Source organism: Podarcis bocagei, assembly GCF_964188305.1.
Source record: "Podarcis bocagei genome assembly, chromosome: 5".
Classification (NCBI taxonomy): domain Eukaryota; kingdom Metazoa; phylum Chordata; class Lepidosauria; order Squamata; family Lacertidae; genus Podarcis; species Podarcis bocagei.
In genome coordinates, this window is record NC_138129.1 from 50,628,774 (window position 1) to 50,655,234 (window position 26,461).

The 26,461-nt window shown below is 47.1% G+C and overlaps 2 protein-coding genes across 2 annotated transcripts in view; both read left to right on the forward strand.

Moving 5' to 3' along the window:
* Positions 1–6,958: 6,958 nt before the first annotated feature.
* LOC308587759 (uncharacterized protein) overlaps positions 6,959–26,461 on the forward strand; it is a 28,690-nt gene continuing 9,187 nt past the window's right edge. Inside the window, exons 1-9 of the mRNA XM_081195524.1 lie at positions 6,959–7,210; positions 9,576–9,651; positions 10,603–10,667; positions 12,136–12,217; positions 12,351–12,451; positions 12,765–12,860; positions 12,952–13,097; positions 13,363–13,500; positions 14,873–14,882. Of these exons, the coding sequence (XP_081051650.1) occupies positions 7,175–7,210; positions 9,576–9,651; positions 10,603–10,667; positions 12,136–12,217; positions 12,351–12,451; positions 12,765–12,860; positions 12,952–13,097; positions 13,363–13,500; positions 14,873–14,882 (750 nt within the window). The 5' untranslated portion in view covers positions 6,959–7,174. The remainder of the gene's footprint in view (positions 7,211–9,575; positions 9,652–10,602; positions 10,668–12,135; positions 12,218–12,350; positions 12,452–12,764; positions 12,861–12,951; positions 13,098–13,362; positions 13,501–14,872; positions 14,883–26,461) is intronic.
* LOC308586985 (glutathione S-transferase Mu 1-like) lies at positions 17,335–25,836 on the forward strand. Its single transcript, XM_081194226.1, has 8 exons — positions 17,335–17,491; positions 19,283–19,358; positions 21,803–21,867; positions 22,505–22,586; positions 22,719–22,819; positions 23,104–23,199; positions 23,291–23,401; positions 24,809–25,836. The coding sequence occupies exons 1-8, from the start codon at positions 17,456–17,458 to the stop codon at positions 24,899–24,901; spliced, it is 660 nt and encodes a 219-aa protein (XP_081050352.1). The 5' UTR covers positions 17,335–17,455; the 3' UTR covers positions 24,902–25,836.

Consider the following 26,461-nt stretch of genomic DNA (forward strand, 5'->3'; position numbering starts at 1 on the left):
CAAAGTCCAGTCTTTGGGGGAATTACACCCCAGTTTTTGAAGCTGAACCCAAGGCCCCTATTTATAGTAGGTTAAAATATAAGGAGGTTGCCACATCTTGCTCTTCCACCTCAGCCTGAGGCAAAGACAACTGGTTTCTGTTGGGTGATGAAACCACTTCCTTTCTTCCCTGTCTAGGATCACATAGTTGCAAGGTTCAGGCCAGGGGCAGGAATTGTTGAAACAAAGGTGAGCAATGGTCTACTCTAAATTCTCGCTCTATAGATTCTTTATAGAGTCTATAGCTTGAATGATTCAGCTAATTATTTTGAAAAGATACTATATAAGAGGACTTCCACTGGATCAGACCAAAAGCCCCTCTAGTGCAGCATCCTGTTCTCACCGTGGCCAACCAGATGCGTGTGAGGAGTCCCACAAGCAGGACTAGAAGCAAAGGCACTCTTCCCACTTGTGATTTCCAGCAACTCAGGGGGCATACACTGCCTCTGACAGTGGAGGTAGAATGTCACTGTCATGGCTAGTAGCCATCAGTAGGTAGCCTTCTCCTCCATGTCCTTGTCTAATCCTCTTTTAAAGCCACCCAAGATGGCGGCCATTGGTTTTACTATGCATGAGGTGACGTAGTCTTTTTTTTTGTCCTTCCCAAAGCCTCCAGTACCCTTCACTGGATAACCCTTCGTTCCAGTATTATGTGAGAGATCTACCTTTCCCCACACAATACATAATTGACTAAATCTCTATCATGCCTCGCTTGCTTATATTTTCCCTTAAACTAAAAAGCCTCCAATGTGGTATCTTTTACTGACAGAGGGGGACTTGCTCCTGTCCCTTGATAGTTTTGGTTCCCTTTTCTGAACTTTCCTCTGCTCTTCACTATCCATTTTGAGGAGAGGTGACCAGAACCATACACAGTATTCCAAGTGGGCGTCACACCATCAATTTTTGTTGCGGCATTATGATACTGGCGGGCGGTGGTGATTGTTTGCAATCCCTTTCCTAATGGTCCCTAGTATGAAATCTGCCATTTTCATGGCTGCTGCACACTGGAACAATATTTTCAGGCAGCTAGCTGCCACCAACCTTTTGTCACCACCGGTTTAGACCCTGTAAAGTCCATCACTGCCTCTTAACCTAACCTGTGGTAACACAGGGTTGTGGTAGGGATTAAATGTAACCCACCCTCAGCTCCTTGGAGTAAAATGTAGTATACAAACGCCATAAATAAATGTATGTATTATTAATAATAAATTTAAAATCATATCCCATCCTTTCCCCTAAAGGAGCCCAGCATGGTAATATGAGGTGAGGACTGCAGGGCCTGCTCCCTTCCAGGGCCTTTCCCAACTGGCCCAGGGAGCGTGGCCCAGGCCCTTTCTCCCAGCTATAAAGGGACTCCTGCTGCAGGGAAGCCTCGGACCATCGGCTGGGTGAGGACTGCAGGGCCTGCTCCCTTCCAGGGCCTTCTCCAACTGGCCCTGGGGGCGTGGCCCAGGCCCTTATTTGGAACAAACTTTTGGGGAAGCTGGGAAGTGCTCTGCAATTGCTTCCCTGTTCCAATGTGTTTTAAAATGTCCTCAAGCAGTCGGTGGCAATTTAAATTTGTATTTCTTTTTTTCCTTTTTTCTCTTGCTGGGGGTGGGTGGGTGTAATGGATATTTGGTTGGGGATTAATTTTAGTGTAATTGTTCTGTTTTTGTTTTCTGTTGTTTTATTGGTTCTGTATAGTTTGTGTTTTGTTTTTAAGGGGCGGGATCAGGGCTGCCTGGGAGTGAGGCCCCAGCCAACACGATGGCTGGGACAAGTTCCACAGGGGGGGAAGCACTGGGACATCCGATCTCGGTGATCATGGGCAGGAGGCGGAGTTACGCTAAGACCAGACCATGTCATTACCGAGGAGGCAGGTTTAGTCGTTGTTTGAAGACTATCCCTGCCTCCGGGTCTGGCCTTGACCAGATGGATACTGGAATCAACAGGGGAAACCCACATAACCTGAAGGTGTTGCTGTGTAATGCCAGGTCAATGGTGAATAAAACCACTGCCATCCACGACCTGATTGTGGATGGAGGATTTGACCTGGCTTGTGTGACAGAGACCTGGTTGAATGAGACAGATGGGCCCGTCCTTGCTGCCGCTTGCCCACCAGGTTTCTCTTACGCACAGCAACCCAGGTCATGTGGGCGGGGAGGGGGGGTTGCAGTGATTTTTAGGAAGTCATTAGTCTGCACCAGGCGTCCTATTGGGAAGACCCAGTTCTCTGAGTGCATGTTCTGGAAGTTGGGCAATAGGGGCAGTACAGGATTCCTTTTGGTGTACCGACCTCCCCGCTGCACCAAGGATTCCCTGCCCGAGCTGCTTCAGGTCGTGGCGGATGTTCTACTGGAGACACCTAGCCTGGTCGTCCTAGGGGATTTTAACATCCACGCCGACACGACCTTACAAGGGGCCGCTCGGGACTTCGTGGAAAGCATGGCCTCCATGGGGCTGTCCCTGAATAAGTTGGGCCCAACTCATAGTCATGGACATGCCTTAGACCTGGTATTCACCTCTAGCGACGTGGGTGATCTGACACTAAGTAAAAATGAAACCAAAGAAGTGCCATGGTCAGATCACTTCCTGGTGCAACTGGACTTCTCCGCGACCCTTCCCCTCTGCAGGGAGGTGGGACCAATTCGGATGGTCCGCCCCCGCCACTTAATGGATCCAAATGGTTTCCAGAGAGTGGTAGGGGATGCTTTATCCCATGTTGATGGCCTTTCAGCTGATTCCCTGGTGGCCCGCTGGAATGCGGAGTTAACCAGGGCTATCGACTGTCTGGCTCCGAAGCGCCCTCTCCGATTGCATGGAGCCCGGACAGCCCCGTGGTTTTCTTCGGAGCTGAGGGCGATGAAACAATCGTTGAGACGGCTAGAGCGTCGGTGGCAGAAAACTCACTCCGAATCTGACCGGACACAGGTTAGAGCTCAACGTCGAGCCTACCAAGTGGCGATAGCGACGGCGAAGAAGACTTTCTTCACCGCCTCTATTGCATCTGCAGAAAATAGTAGCAGGAGACTCTTTCAGGTGGTCCGCAATTTAACGGAACCACCTTTACCATCGGGGCCTTGTAAAGACCCCAAGATCTCCTGCAACGATTTTGCAAAGTTTTTTGCAGATAAAATCACTCATATTCGGAAGGAGCTAGACACCACCGTGGGAGCAGGGCTGGGGCGGGAGAGTGCTAGAGCCCTGTCTGGTCAAGTTGCATGGAATCAATTTCAATCCGTTACCCCCGAGGATGTGGACAGGCTGCTTGGACGAGTGAAACCAACCACCTGTCTCCTTGATCCTTGCCCATCCTGGCTTATAAAAGCTAGCCGGGAAGGGCTGGGCGATGGGCTCTGCGGGGTGGTGAATGCTTCCCTCTGTGAGGGAACATTCCCAGATCCGCTGAAAGAGGCGGTCATTAAACCGCTTCTTAAAAAACCATCTTTAGACCCGGCCAGTATGGCCAACTATCGCCCAGTCTCAAATCTTCCATTCTTGGGCAAGGTGATTGAGCGTGTGGTTGCTGAACAACTCCAGGCACGCCTGGAGGATGCGGACCATTTGGATCCCTTCCAATCAGGGTTCAGGCCTCATCATGGGACTGAAACTGCCTTGGTCGCACTGGTTGATGATCTCCGGCGAGCTAGGGACAAAGGTGAGAGTTGTTTCCTAGTTCTGCTGGATCTCTCAGCGGCCTTTGATACAATCGACCATAACATCCTTCTGGACCGTCTAGAGGGGTTGGGAGCTGGGGGCACTGTTATACAGTGGTTTCGCTCCTTTCTCCTGGGCCGTGTTCAGAAAGTGGTGGTGGGGGATGAGTGTTCAGACCCTTGGGCCCTCACTTGTGGGGTGCCTCAGGGTTCCGTCCTCTCCCCCATGCTTTTTAACATCTATATGAAGCCGCTGGGAGAGATCATCAGGGGGTTTGGGCTGGGTGTTCATCAGTATGCGGATGATACCCAGCTCTACCTTTCTTTCAAATCAGAACCAGTGAAGGCGGTGAAGGTCCTGTGTGAGTGCCTGGAGGCGGTTGGAGGATGGATGGCGGCTAATGGATTGAAGTTGAATCCTGACAAGACAGAAGTACTGTTTTTGGGGGACAGGAGGCGGGCAGGTGTGGAGGACTCCCTGGTCCTGAATGGGGTAACTGTGCCCCTGAAGGACCAGGTGCGTAGCCTGGGAGTCATTTTGGACTCACAGCTGTCCATGGAGGCACAGGTCACTTCTGTATCCAGGGCAGCTGTCTACCAACTCCACCTGGTACGCAGGCTGAGACCCTACCTGCCCGCTGACTGTCTGGCCAGAGTGGTGCATGCTCTAGTTATCTCCCGCTTGGACTACTGCAATGCGCTCTACGTGGGGCTACCTTTGAAGGTGACTCGGAAACTACAGCTAATCCAGAATGCGGCAGCTAGACTGGTGACTGGGGGCGGCCGCCGAGACCACATAACACCGGTCTTGAAAGACCTACATTGGCTCCCAGTACGTTTCCGAGCACAATTCAAAGTGTTGGTGTTGACCTTTAAAGCCCTAAACGGCTTCGGCCCAGTATACCTGAAGGAGCGTCTCCACCCCCATCGTTCTGCCCGGACACTGAGGTCCAGCGCCGAGGGCCTTCTGGCGGTTCCCTCATTGCGAGAAGCGAAGCTACAGGGAACCAGGCAGAGGGCCTTTTCGGTGGTGGCGCCCGCCCTGTGGAATGCCCTCCCATCGGATGTCAAGGTGATGGACAACTACCTGACATTCAGAAAACATCTTAAGGCGGCCCTATTCAGGGAAGCTTTTAGTGTATGATATTTTAGTGTTTTTTGGTTTCTGTGGAAGCCGCCCAGAGTGGCTGGGGAGGCCCAGCCAGATGGGCGGGGTACAAATAATAAATTATTATTATTATTATTATTATTATTATTATTATTATTATTATTATTATTGTTGCAAGCCCCTCCAATTCCTGAATGGTGCAAGATTCCAGGGATACTCAGGGTGCATGCTTCCTTCAGGAATGAGACCATGGTGTCTTTATGATATATAGTTTATTTACACAGCGGGTGGCGCTGTGGTCTAAACCACTGAGCCTCTTGGGCTTGCCGATCAGAAGGTCGGCAGTTTGAATCCCTGCGATGGGGTACGCTCCTGTAGTTCTGTCCCAGCTCCTGCCAGCCTAGCACTTCAAAAGCACACCAGTGCTTGGCAGGGGGTTGGACTCGATGGCCCTTGTGGTCTCTTCCAACTCTATGATTCTATGATTCTATGATTCAGTGCAAGTAGATAAATAGGTACTGCTGTGGCAGGAAGGTAAACAGCGTTTCCGTGTGCTCTGGTTTCTGTCACGTGTTTCGTTGTGCCAGAAGCGGTTTAGTCCTGCTGGCCACATGACCTGGAAAGCTGGCTGTGGACAAATGCTGGCTCCCTTGCCCTGAAAGCGAGATGAGCGCCGCACTCTATAGTCGTCTTCGACTGGACTTAACCATCCAGGGGTCCTTTACCTTTGCCTTACACATATATACAGGGTGAGTCTTTTAAAAGAGGCCCCATGGAGCATGTGTACTCTGTATCTATGGGGCCTCTTTTAAAGGACTCACCCTGTACAACCTGAGCCTACAATGGAGGAGTTCACAGCATTAACACCCCAAGAGGGACTTGCTTCTCCCATAGCCACAGCCATGGATTCACAAACAGAAATCAAGTATTGCTCTGCCTTCTCCCAGCTTGTTGCTTTGACATCTGGGCCACATCACTGCCCTCTCAAATCTGCCTCTGTCTTTCTAGCTATCCAAGAGTTGAGGGAGGGGATGGAGTATGGGATAAATTAGGCATAGGCAAATTCAAGCCTCCAGATGTTTTGGGACTACAACTCCCACCATCCCTAGCTAACAGTACCAGTGGTCAGGGATGATGGGAGTTGTAATCCCAAAACATCTGGAGGGCTGAGTTTGCCTATGCCTGGGATAAATACAAGAATTTATTAGAGGTAAGAACACCATTATGGCTCTCACTGCTGGAAGCTATAAAGGTAAAGGGACCCCTGACCATTAGGTCCAGTTGTGACCGACTCTGGGGTTGTGGCGCTCATCTCACTTTATTGGCCAGGGGAGCCGGCGTACAGCTTCCGGGTCATGTGGCCAGCATGACTAAGCCGCTTCTGGCAAACCAGAGCAGCGCACGGAAACGCCGTTTACCTTCCCGCCAGAGCGGTACCTATTTATCTACTTGCACTTTGCGGGGATTCGAACCACCGACCTTCTGATCAGCAAGTCCTAGGCTCTGTGGTTTAACCCACAGCGCCACCCGTGTCCCTGTGCTGGAAGCTATAGCAGTAAAGAAAAAGAATATGAAAGAAGGGTGGACAACTCACAGAAATTTATTAAAACAAGAAGGAGGAGAGTAAAATTTTGAAATTTTAAATTGATTGTGAAACTAATGAAACATATAAACTTGAAAAGTATAAATAAAAACTTTTTTTTAAAAAGGGAGTTGAGGGAGGGGCTCCACCCATTTTCCGTCTCCCACAGAGCCCCTTCCTTTGCTCTTCTGACACCTGTCCAGGAGCCTAGCCTGGCTATTACAGGTATTAGAAGATTAGATTTCATCTCTTGCTGGATCCAGAGATTAGAAAGGTCAGTCCTACAGTTTAACACTCCCAAAACACATGGGGTTATATTTTTTCCTCTCCTGTGCATCACTCTCAATTCACCTAGTTTGCTCTGTTTCTTTCGGAGATCTTCACAGCCCCTGTCTCTGACCTTTCTAAAAGTCTTCTTTGCAAAGAGATCTGTGCTGTGCAAATTATCCTCAGCATCTGCAAAGCTGCAGGAGAACCATCTAAAGAGGAGCGTTTGCTTTCAGTGGGTTTGGGGCTGGAGGAGGAGGAGGAGCTGGCAGTCCCACGCCCCTGCGAGGACAACAGAAGTGACTGGCGAGGTTGGAGGAAAGGCTCCAAGGCCGGGAGGCGAGGCAAACCTCTGGAAACGAGCGCGATTGGGGGCGGAGCCCGCATCGGTAATACGGAGCTCGCAATGGGAGTCGCCCATCCACATTCCTCCCGGAAACTCGCCGGGCAAGTTTGAAAGCGGCGCTCAGCCTTTCCACCAAAGCGGGGGTCCTGCTTCTGCCTGAGCCGAGCAACAGCAGCCAGGGACGCCGGACGAAGATGGGGGTGACGCTGGGCTACTGGGATATCCGTGGGGTACGTCGGGGTCCTTGGTTGGCGGGGGGCAGTCTTTTGGCCAGCAGAGCTCCGGTCTTGGTACCAAAACTCACGCTCTGCTTCTGATGGGCGGACGTCTATTCTATGAGTGCCTCGCAGGCAGACGTGCAACAGGTGCAGCTTTCCGAAGACGCATCTGCAGCGGCAGTAGAAAACTTCGCCCGTTGACTTCTGCCTGGGAGTCAAAAAATCACAGACAGGGAAACGGGCTGCCGGAGTCCGGCGAGAGGCTCAGGCTGCAAACCTCTCCCCGCTTACTAAGCCACCCAACTCGGGGAAAGACAAGGATATTCTACTATCAGGGCCGGATTTAGGTTTGATGAGCCCCTAAGCTACTGAAGGTAATGGGGCCCTTTATATGTCCAGCTGTCCTTTGCCAACAACAAATTGTCGCTGTTTTTTGGGTTGAATATATGCTATTTTGTAATTTATGGACCTAATAGGTATGGTATTTATGGACCTAAATAGGTATCTAAAGCCATTTGCACATAACAAATAGGAGCTTACACAACACAAAACACTGTTGCTGTATGTAGGTTTTATTTTATTTGTTTTTTATCTTATATTTTGGAAATGGACATCCAGTTTTTTTGGGGGGGGCAAGAGAGTGGGGCCCTAAGCTATAGCTTGTTTAGCTTATAGGTAAATCCGGCACTGAGTTATTGTTATTTATTGTATGTAAGCTGCTTTGGGATTCATTTGGCTGAAAAGCATCATAGAAATACAATCAATCAATCAAACGTCCGGAGCTCCAGCATCTATTTAGCACGCTGAAAATCAATCGCCGCCGTCTCCAGACACCTGTGGGAGAGTCCCGGTCTGAAAGCCCGGAGAGTCGCTGCCAGCCCGTGTGGACAGCATCAGGCCCCACGCGGAGATGGCGTGACTCAGCGCCAGACCTCGAGTTCCCTGAAATTCCGGCTTTGGCGCGGGGGCGACGGGATTGCATCGTCAGCGCGTTTCCTGTGGCTGCGATTTCCCCCTTGATTTTCACGGGGAAGCTCGGAGATACGCCCCGACGGGCAAGCTGAGCAGCCAATCCCGGCGCGGAGCCGCTTCCCTCCCCTCTTACCTCTTCAATCCGGTGCCAAAAAGGGTTGGATAACAGTTGGGTGACGGTGTCATCAGCGAGAGTGAAAAGCAGTGATGGTGCTGCAGGAGGAGAAGGAGCCAGTTCCATCTTGCCAAAAATTCAGCCGCCTCCCTCCGGCAGACCTGCGTCTCTGGAGTCCTAAGGAGGCAGGCTGGCCACGTCTTTTTTCCTTTCCTCTTCTTCCTGCGCTCTGTGCAGGTGCAAAAAAGCACATCCCAGCCCCATCCTGCTCCCTGGCCCCAGATCTTTGTTCAAGGTACCAGCTTGTCCCTGCGCGGAGAGCTCCCGGAAAGGCACTTAACATCCTAGAAAGATAGAATTGTAGAGTTGGAGGGGACCACGAGGGGCCATCTAGTCCAACCCCCTGCAAAGCAAGAATCTTTTGCCGAGCATGGGGCTCGAACCCCAACCTTGATATTAAGAGGCTCGTGCTCTCCTGACCGAGCTATCCCAGCTACCCCAAGGACCTTCTGGAACAGAGCTCCTTTTCTGTAATGGTGCCCTGAATGTGGAATGCTTTCTGCATGGCAATGACATGGCAATATTTTTCAGTGCCACATTCAGCTCTTCCTTTTTGCCCAGCGTAGCTGGCAGCAGGGTGGCAGTGGGGGGAAGGCAGGTGACTCCCATAAGGAGCTCCCCCCCCCGCCACTTGACCCCCATTTCTCCTGTCATTAAAATATGCTGTATTTTTCTCTTTTTCTGGAGCAGTCACTGTAATGCCCAGGCATTTGGGGCAATATTTTTGTTGGAGCTGCCTTCGTTCTCTGCTTCTACATTTCCCTCTTGTTTTCTTTCTTTCTTTGTTTTGTATTCTATTCATATGTTGCAGGAACAGATTTATTCACACTTTTATACACTATGCTGGAATCTTCTTGATGAAAGGTGGCTAAGAAATATTTAAAATTAAGAAAAAAATGAGAAATGAAAGCTTTTGAGCTTGTGCCTATGCTTGAAAAGGAGTGGGGAGCACCCAAGCCAAGAGAGTAGGCTCCTTCCTGTCACAATAAACAATGGTTTTATGTGATGTCTGCTCAGAGCCACTGACATGCAACAGGGTTTTCAGTAATGCGAGGAGGCTATTGAATAGTAACCTTGTTAGCGTGTGCTATCTTCATCCGTGAAATATCAGCAGACATGTCAGTATCCTTTGCCTTGGGCCATTGCTAGTCTGGAGCAGAGGTAATTGTCTGCTTTTCCCACCACTGGTGATTATTCTGCCACTAAATATTTGTCTCTTCCTTCCTGCAGCTTGCCCATGCAATCCGACTCCTTCTGGAATACACAGGGACCGCATTTGAGGACAAACAATATGCACCTGGAGATGGTAAGGAGCTGTCCCTTTGCAGCCAATAGTGAATCCCATCAGCAGTTAGGATTATTGCCAGTTGCCTTATTTTATTTTATTTTATTTTATTTTATTTTATTTTATTTTATTTTATTTTATTTTATTTTATTTGTTTGTGTCTTTGAATTATCTAAGCTGTGGGAATGGTGGAGAGCAGAGAAAACAACATCCAAGAACACTTGCAAATAGATGGCTATATATATATATATATATTTAGCAACTTGCACCTTTTATTTGACTTTCACAAAAGAGTAAGATTAAATCCTGGTGCAGCTGATGACTCTGACCTTCAGAAGGTAGACAGCAGCTTGCGAGTTCTGGAGGCCACTTAGTGTAGTGGGATTCCTGCAAAGATAGCTGGGCTAGGAGGACCTTGATCTGAGCCAGAAAGACCTTTATGTACTCAAGTAACCTTGCACTCTCAAGATCACTTAAGGCAGGCTTCCTCAACCTTGGCCCTCCATCATCCCTGACCACTGGTCCTGCTAGCTAGGGATCATGGGAGTTGTAGGCCAGAAAACATATGGAGAGCTGAGGTTGAGGAAGCCTGACTTAAGGGTTTCTGAGTATGCCTTCTGGCTTTTATACATGCAAAACGTCCTGGTGAACCTCAAGGATTCAAGGGTTGTATGTGTGTTTAATGCAGACCACGTGAAATGTTTTAGTGATGCGAGTTGGAATGCAACAGATGATCTCTTGCTGTTGTATGCAATTAATTGTATGGGTTGTATATTGGACAGTGGCCAATTCAGCCCTGTGTTTCTGCAGCTAGAATGACCTTCCCCAACTTGGCACTGGCTGTTTTGGACTATGGCTCCCAGCATGAGATTACTAGGATTCATGCCTGATAACCCCCTTAGGAATGGAGCCAAAACACAAGAGAATCTGGCTATGAAGGAGAAAACTTACTTTTCATACCTGTATTTACAGCTCCTGATTTTGACGCAAGTCAGTGGCTTAATGCGAAGGAGACACTGGGCTTGGACTTCCCAAATGTATGTAGCAACTGTGGAAAAAAACCCAGCAACATGTCGTTGTGCATTGATGAGGATGGTGGGGTCATTCTCCTGCTGCTCCCTCTTTGAGATGAGTGAGAGCAATCAGGCCAGAGTCCTGGGCTCTTTCTCATCTGGCTCTGCTGCTTCAAGTACAGGTCGTAGCTCAGTGGAAAATGATGACGGTGTGTGAGCAGAATCTAAAGCAGTGGACTGGCTGGAGGTTGAGATCTGCAGTGCATTCCTGGCTTCTTGCTGGAGCAAAGGAAGCCAGAGGCCAGAAGGCCTTTCAAGTGTGCTTGGAGGAGAAGCCAGGCCCTGTAAATTCTGCAACCAAATTCTCACACACAGTTCTCTAGTTTATGAGGGCTGTGTTCTGATCTGAGCAACTTTCCAAGGGCCACATGCCAGTGCTGGGCAAAAGTGGGTGGAGCAATGCAAATTTTACCGTTATGCCTTAGGCTAGTTTCTGCACATATTCTCTCAACCATCTCTGTGTCCAGGGCAGGATTAACCATTAAGCAAAATGCATGTGCTTAGGGCATCAAGTAGGGCACCACAGAAATTTTCCATTGCCAGATTTTCAACATTAGTGGTCAGAAATTGCTCAGTTGAGTGTTCGTTTTCTCAGTTGAAGATTATCAAAAATCCCAGCAGAACAACTATGCAAGAAGACAGGCTAGATGCCTTATCTCTACCAAGTACAGAAGCAGATGTGTTCTGCAAGATTAGTTATGAGGATCTGATTAAAGACTTTGCAGTTAGAAAAAGTAGGAGAAAAATTTTCAGATATAAATAAAGTGGAAGTGTAAAAAATAAACATTATTTTCCATCTTACTGTTGGTTTTGTTTTATTTTGAAAAATATAATTTTATTTTATGGTTTATTATTGTTATATTTTGAATTAGATATACATGGAGGCATCAAAATCTTTTAAGCGCTTAGGGCCTCTAAAGACCTTTTTCCAGCCCTGTCTCTAGTCTCCATTCAATGAAACAAGAAGCACACACCTTAAACGCCATACATTTAATGTGCAAGACTTTCCTCAAAGATTCTGTGGGGCTTGGGGGACTTGAGAAAGACTGGAAGCTGCTGAGTGTCAAAAGAAAGAAGGCGCAGTGTTAAAAGAAAAGGCTAGACCAGAAAGGAAAAAGACATCCCTTATGATTTTAATTTTGGTTTTTTTGGTTTTAATTTTGGTTTTTTACCACTGGGATATCCTGTGCAAAATTACCACATCCATCCTTGGACAGCCCTAAGTAATTATACTACACCTAGGATATGAAAACTATCACCCAGCAGTGCGAAATGGCTTCTCTTGAAGCCATTTCAGCTTAGAAAGCCTTTCGGTTGATGCTGTTTCTCCTAAGTAAATGGGAAGTTGTCCATCAAGGATGAGAAGGTAATGAAGTTTTATAGGTAGCTTCATCTGCACTGGCACCATTAACCTTTCCTATCCTTTCCTTAGCTCCCTTATCTAATCGATGGTGAGACAAAGATCACACAAAGCAACGCCATCATGAGATACATTGCACGAAAGCACAAGATGTGTGAGTCTTTTTGGCACTAGTGTTTCTTTGGATGCCAGCTTAAAATCAATTAATTAAGTGACTGATAATATTCTAGCCAAATAGTTGGTTAGTGGGTACTCTCTTACCTTCTGTGTATGTTGCATTTCTACAGGTGGTGAGAGTGAAGAAGAAAGGGTCAGAATAGATATGCTTGAAAACCACATTATGGATCTGAGAATGGCCTTTGCCAAAGTTTGCTACAGTCCAGATTTTGTGAGTTTTGTGGTTTGCATCCCCCCTTCCCAAACTGGAACTGATCAGGAATCTAGCAGATGTTGAGAATCATTTGGGGATCAGTATGGTGTGTGAGTGGGTCAAAAGAGAGCACTTACGTAAGGCTGAACAAATAATTATTTCTGCTCTTGTGGGACTGGGAGGGGAACAAAAGTCTGTAAAGTTACAACCAATAAGCAGGCATGAGAGAGAAAGGAAGTCTATAACTGGGGAGTCAGTAGTCCAAGGTTTCGCAAGAGTTGAGCTGGAAATCAATCTGTGTACCTAATAATTCAATAACTTCTGGTTGCAGGAGAAACTGAAGCCTGAGTATCTGGAGCAGATACCTGGAAAACTGAAGCTGCTCTCCCAGTTTTTGGGGGACAAGAAGTGGTTTGCAGGAAAGAAGGTACATGTGCTATGTATAATTCTATAGAAACAAAGATGTCTCTCTAGTTCTAGGGCTCAATTTACAATGTATTCCACTTGTAATTTTCTAGATCACCTATGTAGACTTTCTTGCATATGACATATTGGATCAGCACTGGATGTTTGAGCCAAAGTACTTTGATCAGTTCCCAAATCTGAAGGATTTCCTTAGCCGCTTTGAGGTGAGATTTACTGTGATGTATGCACTGATCTGCCTGTTGTCTTTGTCCATGGAGTTTTCTTGGCAGGGATACTGGAGTGGCTTGCTGGTTCCTGCTCCAGGTGGATCACGTTTGGTCAAAACTCTCCACTATGACCTGTCCATCTTGTATGGCCCTACACGGCATAGCTCATAGCTTCTCTGAGTTATTCAAGCCCCTTTGCCACGGCAAAGTGCCTGGCATGCTCTGGTCCATGAGGTCACAAAGAGTCGGACACGACTAAACGACCAAACAACACAAACAACATGCACTGATCTGCAGTAGGAATTGTTCTTATATTGATAGCAAAGGAAATGCAATTCCTCGAGTTGCTCTTTGTCTCCCACAGCAACAACCCCGAGTGGCGTGGCAATCATTCCTTCTTCCCAGGCAACTCTGTGAACTCTGTAATACAGCTCTGTGATTAGAAACTCTCAGCACACTTAAGGGACTACAGCTCCCAGAATTCTTTGGGGGGAATTCCATGACTCTTTAAAAGGGTATCATAGCACTTTAAATGTAAAGTGGTGCCTCGCAAGACGAAATTAATTCGTTCCGCGAGTTTTTTCATCTAGTGAATTTTTCGTCTTGCGAAGCACGGTGTCGGAAAAGTTTTGGAAAAGCTTCAAAAATCACCAAAAACCTCAAAAAAGGCTACCACACCGCATTCTATGAGTTGCTCCTCGAAGTCAAGTCGCAACTGTATTAACGGTGTTAAGAAAAAGGAAACAAACTTGCAAGACGTTTTCGTCTTGTGAAGCAAGCCCATAGGGAAAATCGTCTTGCGAAGCAGCTCAAAAACCGCAAAACCCTTTCGTCTAGCGAGTTTTTCGTCTTGCGAGGCATTCGTCTTGCGGGGCACCACTGTACATTGTACATTGTGCATGTGGCCTTAGTCTCAGTGCTGCCTTTGTGGAATTCAAGCAGGGAGTAGCATGGGGACAAAACCAGAATTAATTAGCTGCGTTGGTTGCCAGGGGGTGGGGGCAGCCTGGTCAACCCCTAGGTACACCCCTACAGGCAAGCAAGAGGCATTGTCAGAGTTCAAGCACACATTTCAGCCAGGCGAAAACATTTCTGAAGCATTGTGGATCCTAAACAGCTATTTTCAGTTTTTCTCGAGAGTCAGGTTTAGACTCTTGCTATGTGTTGCTGTTTAATGACTATTCCCTTGCAGGCTTTGGAGAAAATTTCTGCCTACATGAAATCTGACCGTTTCATGAAGGCTCCCATCTTTTGGAGACTCGCCAAGTGGAGCTATGAAAAAGTGTAGAGGAGACTGTGAACCTTAAAGCCTCTGCAGATGGGTGTTAGCATCAGTGATGGCCCCTGAGTGAATCACCATCCCTTCATGCTTTTAAACATGTATGTTATGCTGTGACCCTTAATCCAGACTGTCATTAATAAAACCTATTGGATACTGAACAGATTGTGCTGGCTTCTTAATTTTTCTGCCCTGCAGCCACAATTTTTTCCTCCATTTGTGTTATGTACTTTTCAATTCCCATGCTTCAAAGTTGGGTTTAAAATGCTGCCAGCAAATCAAACTGGTGGCTACTTCTTTATCAAAAGAGCTTATTCCAAGAGCTCACAGGGCACAAAACAACCTGAATGGGGGTGGGGAGGAGGAGGAGGAGGAGGAGGAGAAGGTTGGCCTCTACAACATTGCCCAGTGCGCTGTGCCAATAAATACCTGCCAACCAAATACACTGGCAGGAAGCATTGTGGTCTAATGCAGGAGGTTTTGTTTGCCCAATTTGTAAGTGCTAGCATGCCAATCCTTCCACTTAAGGCTTTTCCATGTGAGCCATCTGTAGTATGTTTTTTTAAAAAAAATTAGTAATTTCCTTAATATTTCACCAGTCAAATTTTCATTAAAGATATGCAGTAGAAGACATGGGGCAAAACAGTGTGTGTACGCATTGTTGGAATAGGCAACAGCCTTTAATACAGTACAGTGGTACCTCGGGATGCGAACAGGATCCGTTCCGGAGCCCCGTTCGCATCCTGAATAGAACATAAGATGCAACGGTGCATCTGTGCATGCACGGATCACATTTTGCCGCTTCCACGCATGCACGTGACGTCATTTTGAGCGTCTCTGCATGCGCGAGCGGCAAAACCCAGAAGTAACATGCTCTGTTACTTCTGGGTTGCCACGGAGCGCAACCCGAAATCGCTCAACCTGAAGCACATTCAACCCGAGGTATGACTGTATTGAGGAGAAAAAGCCCCTTAGGGGATAATTCGCTTTGCCACTTTTTAATAATTATTAGTAAGACTCTGTCTGAAGTCCTCTCTTCTAATAACTGGCTTCAGCCTATAGTATCTGGCTGCTCTCCAGCTGAACCCTTCTGGGAGCTGTCTGTACCAACCTGGACTGTAGTCTTGAGCCCGCTTACTATTGAGAAAGTCCCTTTTAACTCTGTTGGGTTTACTACTACTACTACTACTACTACTACTACTACTACTACTAATTTATTATTTGTACCCCGCCCATCTGGCTGGGTTTCCCCAGCCACTCTGGGCAGCTTCCACAGAGATCAAAAATACACTAAAATGTCACACATTAAAAACTTCCCTGAGCCTTAAGATGTCTTCTGAATGTCAGGTAGTTGTTTATCGCTTTGACATCTGATGGGACGGCGTTCCACAGGGCGGGCACCACTACCGAGAAGGCCCTCTGCCTGGTTCCCTGTAGCTTTGCTTCTCACAATGAGGGAACCGCCAGAAGGCCCTCGGCGCTGGACCTCAGTGTCCGGGCAGAACGATGGGGGTGGAGACGCTCCTTCAGGTATACTGGGCCGAGGCCGTTTAGGGCTTTAAAGGTCAACACCAACACTTGGAATTGTGCTCGGAAACATACTGGGAGCCAATGTAGATCTTTCAAGACTGGTGTTATGTGGTCTCGGCGGACGCCCCCAGTCACCAGTCTAGCTGCCGCATTCTGGATTAGTTGTAGTTTCTGAGTCACCTTCAAAGGTAGCCCCACGTAGAGCGTGTTGCAGTAGTCCAAGCGTGAGATAACTAGAGCATGCACCACTCTGGCGAGACAGTCCGCGGGCAGGTAGGGTCTCAGCCTGCGTACCAGGTGGAGTTGGTAGACAGCTGCCCTGGATACAGAATTGACCTGCGCCTCCATGGACAGCTGTGAGTCCAAAATGACTCCCAGGCTGCGCACCTGGTCCTTCAGGGGCACATTTACCCCATTCAGAACCAGGGAGTCCTCCACACCAGCCCGCCCCCTGTCCCCCCAAAACAGTACTTCTGTCTTGTCAGGATTCAGACTCAATCCATTAGCCGCCATCCACCCTCCAACCGCCTCCAGGCACTCACACAGGGCCTTCACCGCCTTCACTGGTTCTGATTTGAAAGAGAGGTAGAGCTGAGTATCATCTGCATATTGATGGACACCCAGTCCAAAGCTGGGATGATCTCTCCCAGAGGCTTCATATAGATGTTAAAAAGCATGGGGGAGAGGACGGCACCCCACAAGTGAGAGCCCAGGGGTCTGAACACTCATCCCCCACCACCACTTTCTGAACACGGCCCAGGAGGAAGGAGCGAAACCAGTGGCGTAGTGTGGGTTGTCAGCACCCGGGGCAAGGCAAGTAATTTGCGTCCCCTAACCCGTGGATTTGCGCCCCTTAACCCGTGGATTTGCACCCCCTAACCCTGACCCCCAGATGTTGCGCCCGGTGCGGCCGGCCCCCCCTGCACCCCCCACGCTACGCCACTGAGCGAAACCACTGTGTAACAGTGCCCCCGGTGATGAGACACGTACAGGTTTGAGCAGTTAATAAACTTCCCAAAGTCTAACCCACGCATCTCATTTGACAATCAATCAATCAATCAATCAATCAATCAATCAATCAATAAATATCACCCCCGCCTCCCAACATGTCATATTGGAACTTTATTAAATATTTACAGGCCACACTTTCATTAAAAAAAATAACATGGTGGTGAATGACATAAAAATATCACAGTACAATATCATGGGTTTAAAATCAAAACACTCTTCCCAGTCTGAGTTGAGAGCAAATTTTGAAGGTGGGGGTGGGGGGACCTGCAATGGGAAGAGCTGTTCTCTGGAGCAGGTTTAATATGAGTTTGCGGGCTTATGTGCAATAATAAAGCCACTTTTAGGATTATGCGTATTTGCAGGTTTTATAAACTGTAATAAAAGCCATCCCCAAAACATTGCTTCCATGTCTGCCACCTCATTAAAAATAACACTAAATAAAGGGCTCCGGCCCTTTAAAAGGCTGGACTCGACGCCGCCGCTGCTCCCTCCCTCCCTCCTCCGAGGTGGCTGCTGGCAGTGAGGCTGCGAGAAAGGGAGCTCGACGAGAGAGGAGAGGACAGCGGCAGCATGACGATGATTTTGGGCTACTGGGACATCCGAGGGGTGAGTTCCTTGCGCGGAAAGGGAGGGAGAGCCGAAGAGGCGCCCCGCCCCGTCCCGTCCGCCTGCTGAGTCGGGTTCCTGCCTCGCTTTGCAGAGCCTTCCGAGGCGCTCGCTGTTCCCACCGGGGGAGTCGCGCCTGCGGGTGCCCCCTGCGCAAATCGGCGCCGTCCAGGGGCCGCGGGCCCAGAGCCAGCCGATGTTTAAGCCCTGGTTGGAGAAACCTGGGCCATTGTGTGCCCTCGAGGACGAGTGGTTTCTAAGGCGAGGAGGAAGAAGTCCCTCGGGGACCTTTCCTGGAAGGAGCCCGGGTCCCGGCTGGTCGCGCCGAGGAAGCGCGCTGCCGTCGAGGCGCTTTGCTGGAGATCCCCAGCGGATCCCTCGGGGCAGCGGCTGGGGAAAAGGCAGACGGAGCACGCAGGGCTGCTCCAGGTGTCTGCTTCTAACTACAGTGGTACCTCAGGTTACATACGCTTCAGGTTACATACGCTTCAGGTTACACACTCCGCTAACCTAGAAATAGTGCTTCAGGTTAAGAACTTTGCTTCAGAAAGTTGCGCCAGAAATCGGGCTCTGGCGGTGTAGCGGCAGCAGGAGGCCACATTAGCTAAAGTGGTGCTTCAGGTTAAGAACAGTTTCAGGTTAAGAACGGACCTCCAGAATGAATCAAGTACTTAACCCGTGGTACCACTGATATGGGAGATGACGGAGGGGCTCTACCCATTTGTAGAGCACAGAGCCCCCTTCCTTTATTCGCCTTACACCTCACTCAGTGCCGGATTTACATATAAGCTAAACAAGCTATAGCTTAGGACCCCACTCTCTTGCCCCTCCCCCCAAAAAACTGGATGTCCATTTCCAAAATGGGGGCCCCCCAAAAATGTAAAGGGGACAAAATCAGGATGTACATTTCCAAAATATAAGATAAAAAAACAAATAAAATAAAGCCTACATACAGTAACAGTGTTTTATGTTGTGTAGGCTCCTGTGATGTAGGTAATGGGCTCTGCCTGCTAGCCTGCTCCCTAAAATATCACTGGTTTGTTCATTTCTGTATATAGGATGCCTACATTCTGCATGCTACTAACATGAGTTTGACCAAACTGCGGGAGGCAGTGGAAGACAGGAGTGCCTGGCGTGCTCTGGTCCATGGGGTCACGAAGAGTCGGACGCGACTAAATGATTAAACAACAACAACACATTCTGCATGGACTGGTTGCATGGCAACCTGTGCAAATGGCTTTAGATACCTATTAGGTCCATAAATTACCATATAGCATATCTTCAACACAAAAAACAGCAACAATTTGTTGTTGGCAAAGGACAGCTGGACATATAAAGGGCCCCAATACCTTCAGTAGCTTAGGGCCTCATCAAATCTAAATCCGGCCATGACTGCGCCAGGAGACAAATAACCAGCTCAAGGCCACAGTTTTTAAACCTTGGGTGACCAGCTGCAGTTAATCAAAACAAGAAAAGAAAGCTTTTGATCTTGTTCCTATGCTTGAAAAAGTATACCCAGCCCCCAAACCTTGACAGTAGGCTCCTTTCTGTCACCAAAAACAGTGGTTTCCTGTCATGTCTGATCACATCCACTGACATGAAACAGGGGGTTCAGTAATGCCAGGGTGCTATTGGACAGGAACCTTCAGTTGCAAGCATCTGCTATCTTCATCTGTGAAATTTCAGAAGCATGCCAATATCCTTTGCCTTGGGCCATTGCTAGTCTGGAGCAGATGTAGTTTGCTGGCTTTTCTACCAATGGTGATTATTCTTCCACTATTCTTCCTGCAGCTTGCTGGTGCGATCCGACTCCTTCTGGAATACACAGGTACCCCATATGAGGACAAGCAGTATGCGTTTGGAGATGGTAAGGAGCTGACTCCAGAGGAGTTTCTAGCTGCATTATCAAAGTCTAGAAACAAACAAGCAGGAAGCTATAGCTACCTTCTTCCTGCCCCGCGTGTGACCTTCTCAGAGCCATTTGGCTAGTCACTGCTGGAAGCAAAATGACATTTGGTTTCCTGTCTTGGTAAGGCAGTTTTGCAGTCCCATTGATTAAACATTAGATCTGTTTAAGCTTTGTAGCTGTTAATTGACATATATGTTCACTGTTGCTTCTAAGGTTTTTTAAACATGGGAATTGCCTGTCTTAAAGGCATGGGTGAGCTGTTACTTAAAATGTTCCTTTTCCCCGTTGATTGCTTGATGTCAGAGACATGATCGGCAAAGAGGAATCTGCAGAGGGGGAGGAAGAGGCAGAGGAAATTAGAAACTTGATTCTTTCACACAACAAAAGTGAGATAAGCCTTCTCTGGAAGGCTGCCTGTAAGGTTTCCCAGCAGCACAGAGATGAAGGAGCAGGACGCAGGTGGTAGGAGGCAATTGGATTCAGCTCCAGAGGAGAATTGGCTGCACCTGAATTTCCAAGAAGTAGAAGGCGGAGCAAGCGATTAGAACAAAGCAAGGCCAGCAGGAAGCGGGGGCAGGCCTGGCTTATATCTGGCCTTGGGAAGGATTGCTGGAAGCCTGTTATTGCTAATAAACCTCAACTAGTAAAACTGCCAGTGTTTCATGTCTTTGTGTGAGAGAAGTGCTAACCTGACACTTAAATACAGTGGACCCTCCGGATACGAATTAAATTCGTTCCGGGGGTCCGTCTGCAACCCAAAAAGTCCATAGGCAGAGGCGCCGCTTCTGCGCACGCAGCGAAACCCGAAAGTATACACTTCTGGGTTTGCCAAGTTCGTAACCCAAAAGTTATGTGCCCAGAGTGGTACTTAGCTAGAGGTTCCACTGTATGTGTTTTAGGGGTGGGGAGCTGAATCCAGCCTGTGGGTCAGGTTCAGACATTCTCTCAAAGGCCACTTCCACAATCATGACCCCATCCTGGCAGGTGCCTAATCCCAGCAGGGCTTGGTGTCAGTGCCAATCAGCTGAGGAGCACACTTCAAAGTCCTAATTGTTTCTTTACAGCCACATACTTACCTGCCCAACATCTAGCGTCACATAGAATGCCAAGAGTAGGGCAAGTGTGATTGGAAGAAATGGCTTCATGGGCCAATTTGGGACCTTTGCTGGGCCTAATCTGGATTGTGGGGCAGATGTTAACCACCACAGATGTATGTGGAAGAGCTATGGTAATTGGCTTTTTAAAAAGAAGTCGCCAAAACAAGTTTTTGATATGGCTGAACATTCTGATGTGCTTCTTGCGTGAAATCTGGAGTTCTGAAGCTGGCCTCATAACTTCTTACATCAGATTGCTCAGCTATGATGTTTCTTCTAAAACACACTTTCCACCTGAAGCAGTGACAAGAGGGGAAATAGTTGCCATTGTGGCTCCCCCGCCCCCTCCAAAACAGAGGATTGTGAGGAAGGGCTGAAAGTGCCCTCATATCCTGTTCCACCTACTGCCGCCTTGATACAGAGAACCTCTTTGAACCTTTGCTACTTATCACTGACCTTGCTCATAGTACAGAAACCATGTGCTTATCTCTTGACCAACAATGAATCCCTTCAGCAGTTAGGATTATTGTCAGTTGCTTTGGTTTTTTGCTTAGTGTCTTTGAATTATCTAGCTGTGGGAATTGTGGAAAGCAGGGGAAAAAATATATCCAAGAACATTTGGAAATAGATGGAGCTTTTTAAAAGAAGTACGGTAACTTGTGCTTTTTATGTGACTTTCAAGAAAGAGTAGGATTAAATCCCAGCCCAGCTGCTGCCTCTGATCTTCAGTGGTGGACCAAAGGTTAGACAGCAGCCTGCAAGTTCTGGTGGCCACTTAGTGTAAGCCTCCTGCTCAATCTGGTCAGACCTTCATCTGGCCAAAAAGGTGGTTACGTTCTCATGTAAATATGCACACTGAAGATCACTTAACAGTGGCTTAGTGTTTCTGAGTATGCCTTCTGGCTTTCATACATGCCAAATATCTTGGTGGACTTCAGTGATTTTAGGGTTTGTGTGTGTGCTTCATGTAGGCCATGTAAAATGTTTAGTGATGGGAGGTGAAATGGAACAGACAATCTCTTGTTGTGTCTACTTCTAGATGCAATTGCCTCTTTAAAAGTATGGGTTGTACTTTGGACAGTGGCCAATATGTTTCTACAGCTAGAATGACCTTCCCCAATCTGGCACTCTGGTTGTGTTGGACTATGGCTCCCAGCATGAGATTGCTAGGATTCATGCCTGATAACCCCCTTAGGAATGGAGCCAAAAACATAAGAGAAGCTGGAAATGAAGGGGAAAATAAGCCTGACTGGTATAGAAGTGAGAGCAGACTTACCATGGACTTACTTTTCATACCTGTATTTACAGCTCCTGGTTTTGACACAAGTCAGTGGACTAATGTGAAGGAGACGCTGGGCTTGGACTTCCCAAATGTATGTAGCAACTGTGGAAAAAAACCCAGCAACATGTCGTTGTGCATTGATGAGGATGGTGGGGTCATTCTCCTGCTGCTCCCTCTTTGAGATGAGTGAGAGCAATCAGGCCAGAGTCCTGGGCTCTTTCTCATCTGGCTCTGCTGCACTGCTGCTTCAAGTACAGGTCACAGCTCAGTGGAAAATGAAGACGGTGTGTGGGCAGAATCTAAAGCAGTGGATTGGCTGGAGGTTGAGATCTTCAGTGCGTTCCTGGCTTCTTGCTGGAGCAAAAGCTGCCAGGAAGCCAGAGGCCAGAGGGCATTTCAAGTGTGCCTGGGGGGGAGAAGCCAGGCCCTGTATATTCTGCAACTAAACTCTCACACACAACTCTCAAGTGCAGTGTTTCCCAACTGGTGGTGGTAAATTCTGTGCAAAATTGCCACGTCAATCCTTGAGTAGCCCTAAATAATTATACTAGAGCTGTGATGCAAAAACACCCAACGTTTTCTCCTGAAGCCATTTCAGTTTAGACATCCTTTCTGCTGGCATTGTTCATCCTATGTAAATGGGAAGTTGTCCAGCAAGGATGACGGGGCGATGAAATGTTCTGGGTCTTCTGCACTGGCACCATTAACCTTTCCTATCCTTTCCTTAGCTCCCTTACCTAATCGATGGTGAGACGAAGATCACACAGAGCAACGCCATCATAAGATACATTGCACGCAAGCACAAGATATGTGAGTTTTTTTGGCACTAGTGTTTCTTTGGATGCCAGCTTAAGATTAACTGATTAACTGATTGATAATATTCTTGTCAAATAGTTGGTCAGAGGTGCACTCTTACCTTCTGTGTATGTTGTGTTTCTACAGGGGGTGAGAGTGAAGAAGAAATCATCAGGATGGAGATGCTTGAAAACCAGCTCATGGATGTCAGAATGACCTTTGCAAGACTTTGCTACAGTCCAGATTTTGTGAGTCTGGTGGTTTGAATCCTCCTTCCAAGTTGGCAATCCAGCCAATGACGAGAATGATTTGGGGATCAATATGGAGTGAGTGGGTTGAAAAATAGCACTTATGTAAGACTTAACAAATACTTTCTTTCTGCTCTTTGAGGGCTATCAGAGGAACAAAAGATCTTTAGAGTTAGAGAGAGAAAGAGAGTCCTATAACTGGGGAGTCAGTAGTTCAAGGTTTCACAAGAGTTGAGCTGGAAATGAATCTGTGTATGTAATAATTCAAGAACTTCTGGTTGCAGGAAAAAGTGAAGCCTGAGTACCTGGAGCAGTTACCCGGGGAACTGAAGCTGCTCTCCGAGTTTTTGGGGGACAGGAAGTGGTTTACAGGAAAGAAGGTACAAGGGCTATGCCTAATTCCATAGAAACAAAGATGTCTCTCTAGTTTTATGGATCCATTTAAAATGTCTTCCTCTTTTGATTTCCTAGATCACCTATGTAGATTTCCTTGCATATGATGTATTGGAACGGCTCTGGATGTTTGAGCCAAAGTACTTTGATGAGTTCCCAAATCTGAAGGATTTCCTTGACCGCTTTGAGGTGAGATTTACTGTGTTGTATGCATGGATCTCAAGTAGGAATTGTTCTTTTATCCATAGCAGAAGAAATGTGATCCACCAACCAACTGAATATTGGCAGTTTCCCTTAATCTGTCCCTTTCTTTATACATCCTTATTCACAACCAGTCCACAGGGTTACACTGAATGTCAGTCTCCTCTTCCTCCTCAGACCACACTCACTCTATGTGTTTAAAGTGCTATGATAGCACTTTAAAGAGTCATGGCTTCTTCCAAAGAATCCTGTGGCTGTTTTTTTGTTAAGGGTGCTTCCTGCAAGTTACTCCCTGGCTCTAAGAGCAACTGTCCACATTGGTTTAGCAATCAATTCCCCTTCCCAGGTAACTCTGGGATTCCTGAACCGTATCTCTGTGAGCAGAAACTCTCAGCGCACTTAATGGACTACCGCTCCCAGATTTCTTTGGGGGATGCCATGACTCTTTAAAGGGGCATCATAGCACTTTGAATGTACAGTGTGAATATGGCCTTAGTCTCAGTGCTGCCTTTGTGGAATTCAGCAGGGAGAATAATGGCTACAAAACCAGAACCGGTTGACCGGGATCCCTCAGGATCCATTCCAAGTTTATGATTCTATGACTTCTATGGCTCTGCTTGCCATTGGCTCTAGATCTACCTAATGTTGGTCTCCTTTCATCCTTTCTGAGCAGTTCCACTTGGTACCAGCCTCCACAGATTTACACATGTGCACCCCCTCCCTTATGGATATTAAATACTCTTTTTAAAGGGGGGGTAGAGACACTGTGTATATTCTAACACTAGGGGGTGTTTCTGCAGGGTTTTCCTGCAGAAAGGTGCTTCCCCTGCCTCACCCCCTTCACACATCTACACACACACGTTGTGTAGATGACATACATGCTATGAGAGACTGGCAAAATTGCACAACAACAAAAATCTGCTTCTCCAGATAATGAGAAAGTATTTGCTGGGCTGTGTGTGTGGCAGAATCCACAGAGAAACTCTGTCATATTTTTCAAGTTTTCTGCTGTTGCTGTATACCAGGCGTAGGGATCCTTTTTCAGCCAAGGCCCACATTCTGTTCTGAGGAAGCTTCTGGAGGCCACTGTCAGTGGTGGGCAGGGCCAGAGGCAAAAGCAGCTGAGCAATTGCTGTAAGTTTTATTTTTTTACCATAGGCTCATTTCTACATGCGCTCTGACACTCAACTCTATCCTCCATCTAAGGAAATGAGAGGCATTCTCAGAGTTCAGGGACACATTATAGTCAGGCAGAAACACATAAGAAGAGTGCAAGCATGTCCTGAGTGGAAAGCATTTTGGGTCCTAGACAACTGTTTTCAGGTTTCCTCCAGAGTTGGGTTTAGATTCTTGCTATGTGTGATGCTGTTGCTGTTTAATGACTCTCTCTTGCAGGCTTTGGAGAAGATTTCTGCCTACATGAAATCTGGCCGTTACCTGAAGACTCCCATCTTCTTGAAAAATGCCAAGTGGGGCGATAAGAAATAGAAGAGGAGAATGTGGACATTAAAGCTCCTGTAGATGAGTGTTGGCATCAGGGACGGCCTCTGAATGATTCACTATCCCTTCGTGCCTTTAAACATGTATGTTATGTTGTGTTAATGTTGTCATTGTGACTCTTAATTAATGTTGTCATTGTGATAAAAAAGGAAAAGGATACTGAAACAATTGTCCTGGCTTCTTATTCCAAGAGCTCACAGGGCACAAAACAACCTGACTGTGGGAGAGGGGGGAGGAGGAGGAGGAGGAGGAGGAATTGTCGTCCCTTGCAACATTGCCCAGTGCAACTGATGCCCTTGTGCCAATGCCTGTCAGCCAGATATACTGGCAGGACACATGGTGGTATAAAGCCACAGGTTTCGTTTGTATGATTGGGAATTGCTAGCCTGCCTTTCCTCCCAATTAAGACCTTTCTACATGATCCATAAAAGCATGCCTAAGTATCTCAGAATACTTAGAATTAGCCAAATTGACAGGCATAATGAGACAAAAACCAAAAAGTGAAGTAAAAAAAAAAAGATTGGGAGTGCCTAAATGAATACCTCAAAAGTCAAGGTTCGAGGGCATAAATCTGGCTGAGTCTGGAGTAACCTTGTGAAGTGAAAGGATATGAAAGAAGGATTTATATCTAGATGTTAGGGTAGAGATGATAAAGAAAACAGGAAGACAAAATGAGAGATAAAGGAGGTGCTGTGGGATTGGTGGAAGTCAATGTCTTGATGTTGTTGTTTTGGTGTTTATAATATTAACTTGTAAGATCTGGATTTGGGTTTTTTGGTTTTTTGTTGTTTTTTAGTTTTCGAATGTTGATTTTTGTGTGTTGTGTATTGTTATTTTTTGATATCTTTCGTGTTGTTGTTGTTGTGTGGAAAATACTAATAAAATTTATTTGAATAATAATAATAAAAAAGCCTGCCTAAGTAGGTTTTTTTTTAGTTCTTTCTGTAATCTTTCAACAGTTAACTTTTCAATAAAGGTGTGTGGTAGAAGAGATGAGACACTGCAGTGTGTGTGTGTGTGTGTGTGTGTGTGTGAATTGTTGGAATAGACAGTAGCTTTCAATTAATAATCAAATAATTTATACCCTGCACATCTGGCTGGGTTTCCCCAGCCACTCTGGGCAGCTCCCAACAGAATATTAAAAACACGATAAAAGATCAAACACTAAAAACTTCCCTAAACACGGCTGCTTTCAGATGACTTCTAAAAGTCAGATTGTTGCTTATTTCTTTGACATCTGATGAAAGGGCGCTCCACAAGGTGGGCGCCACTACCGAGAAGGCCCTGTGTGTAATATTGTATTGCAGAGAAAAAAGCCGCTTGAGGGGTTAATTCCCTGAGGCACTTTTTCAGACTTGTAAGAATGTTCAAAGTCCTCTCTCCAAAACCTGACTCCAGCCTGCAGCGTCTGGCTGCTCTCCAGCTTCTCTCTCCCAGGAGATGCCTGTATCAACTTGGACTGTAGTCTTATGCCCAATTAAGTCATAAGTAAGTGGGCATTAGGCTGCAGCCGAAGTTGTTACTGGGGATTGAACTCAGTGGGATTTA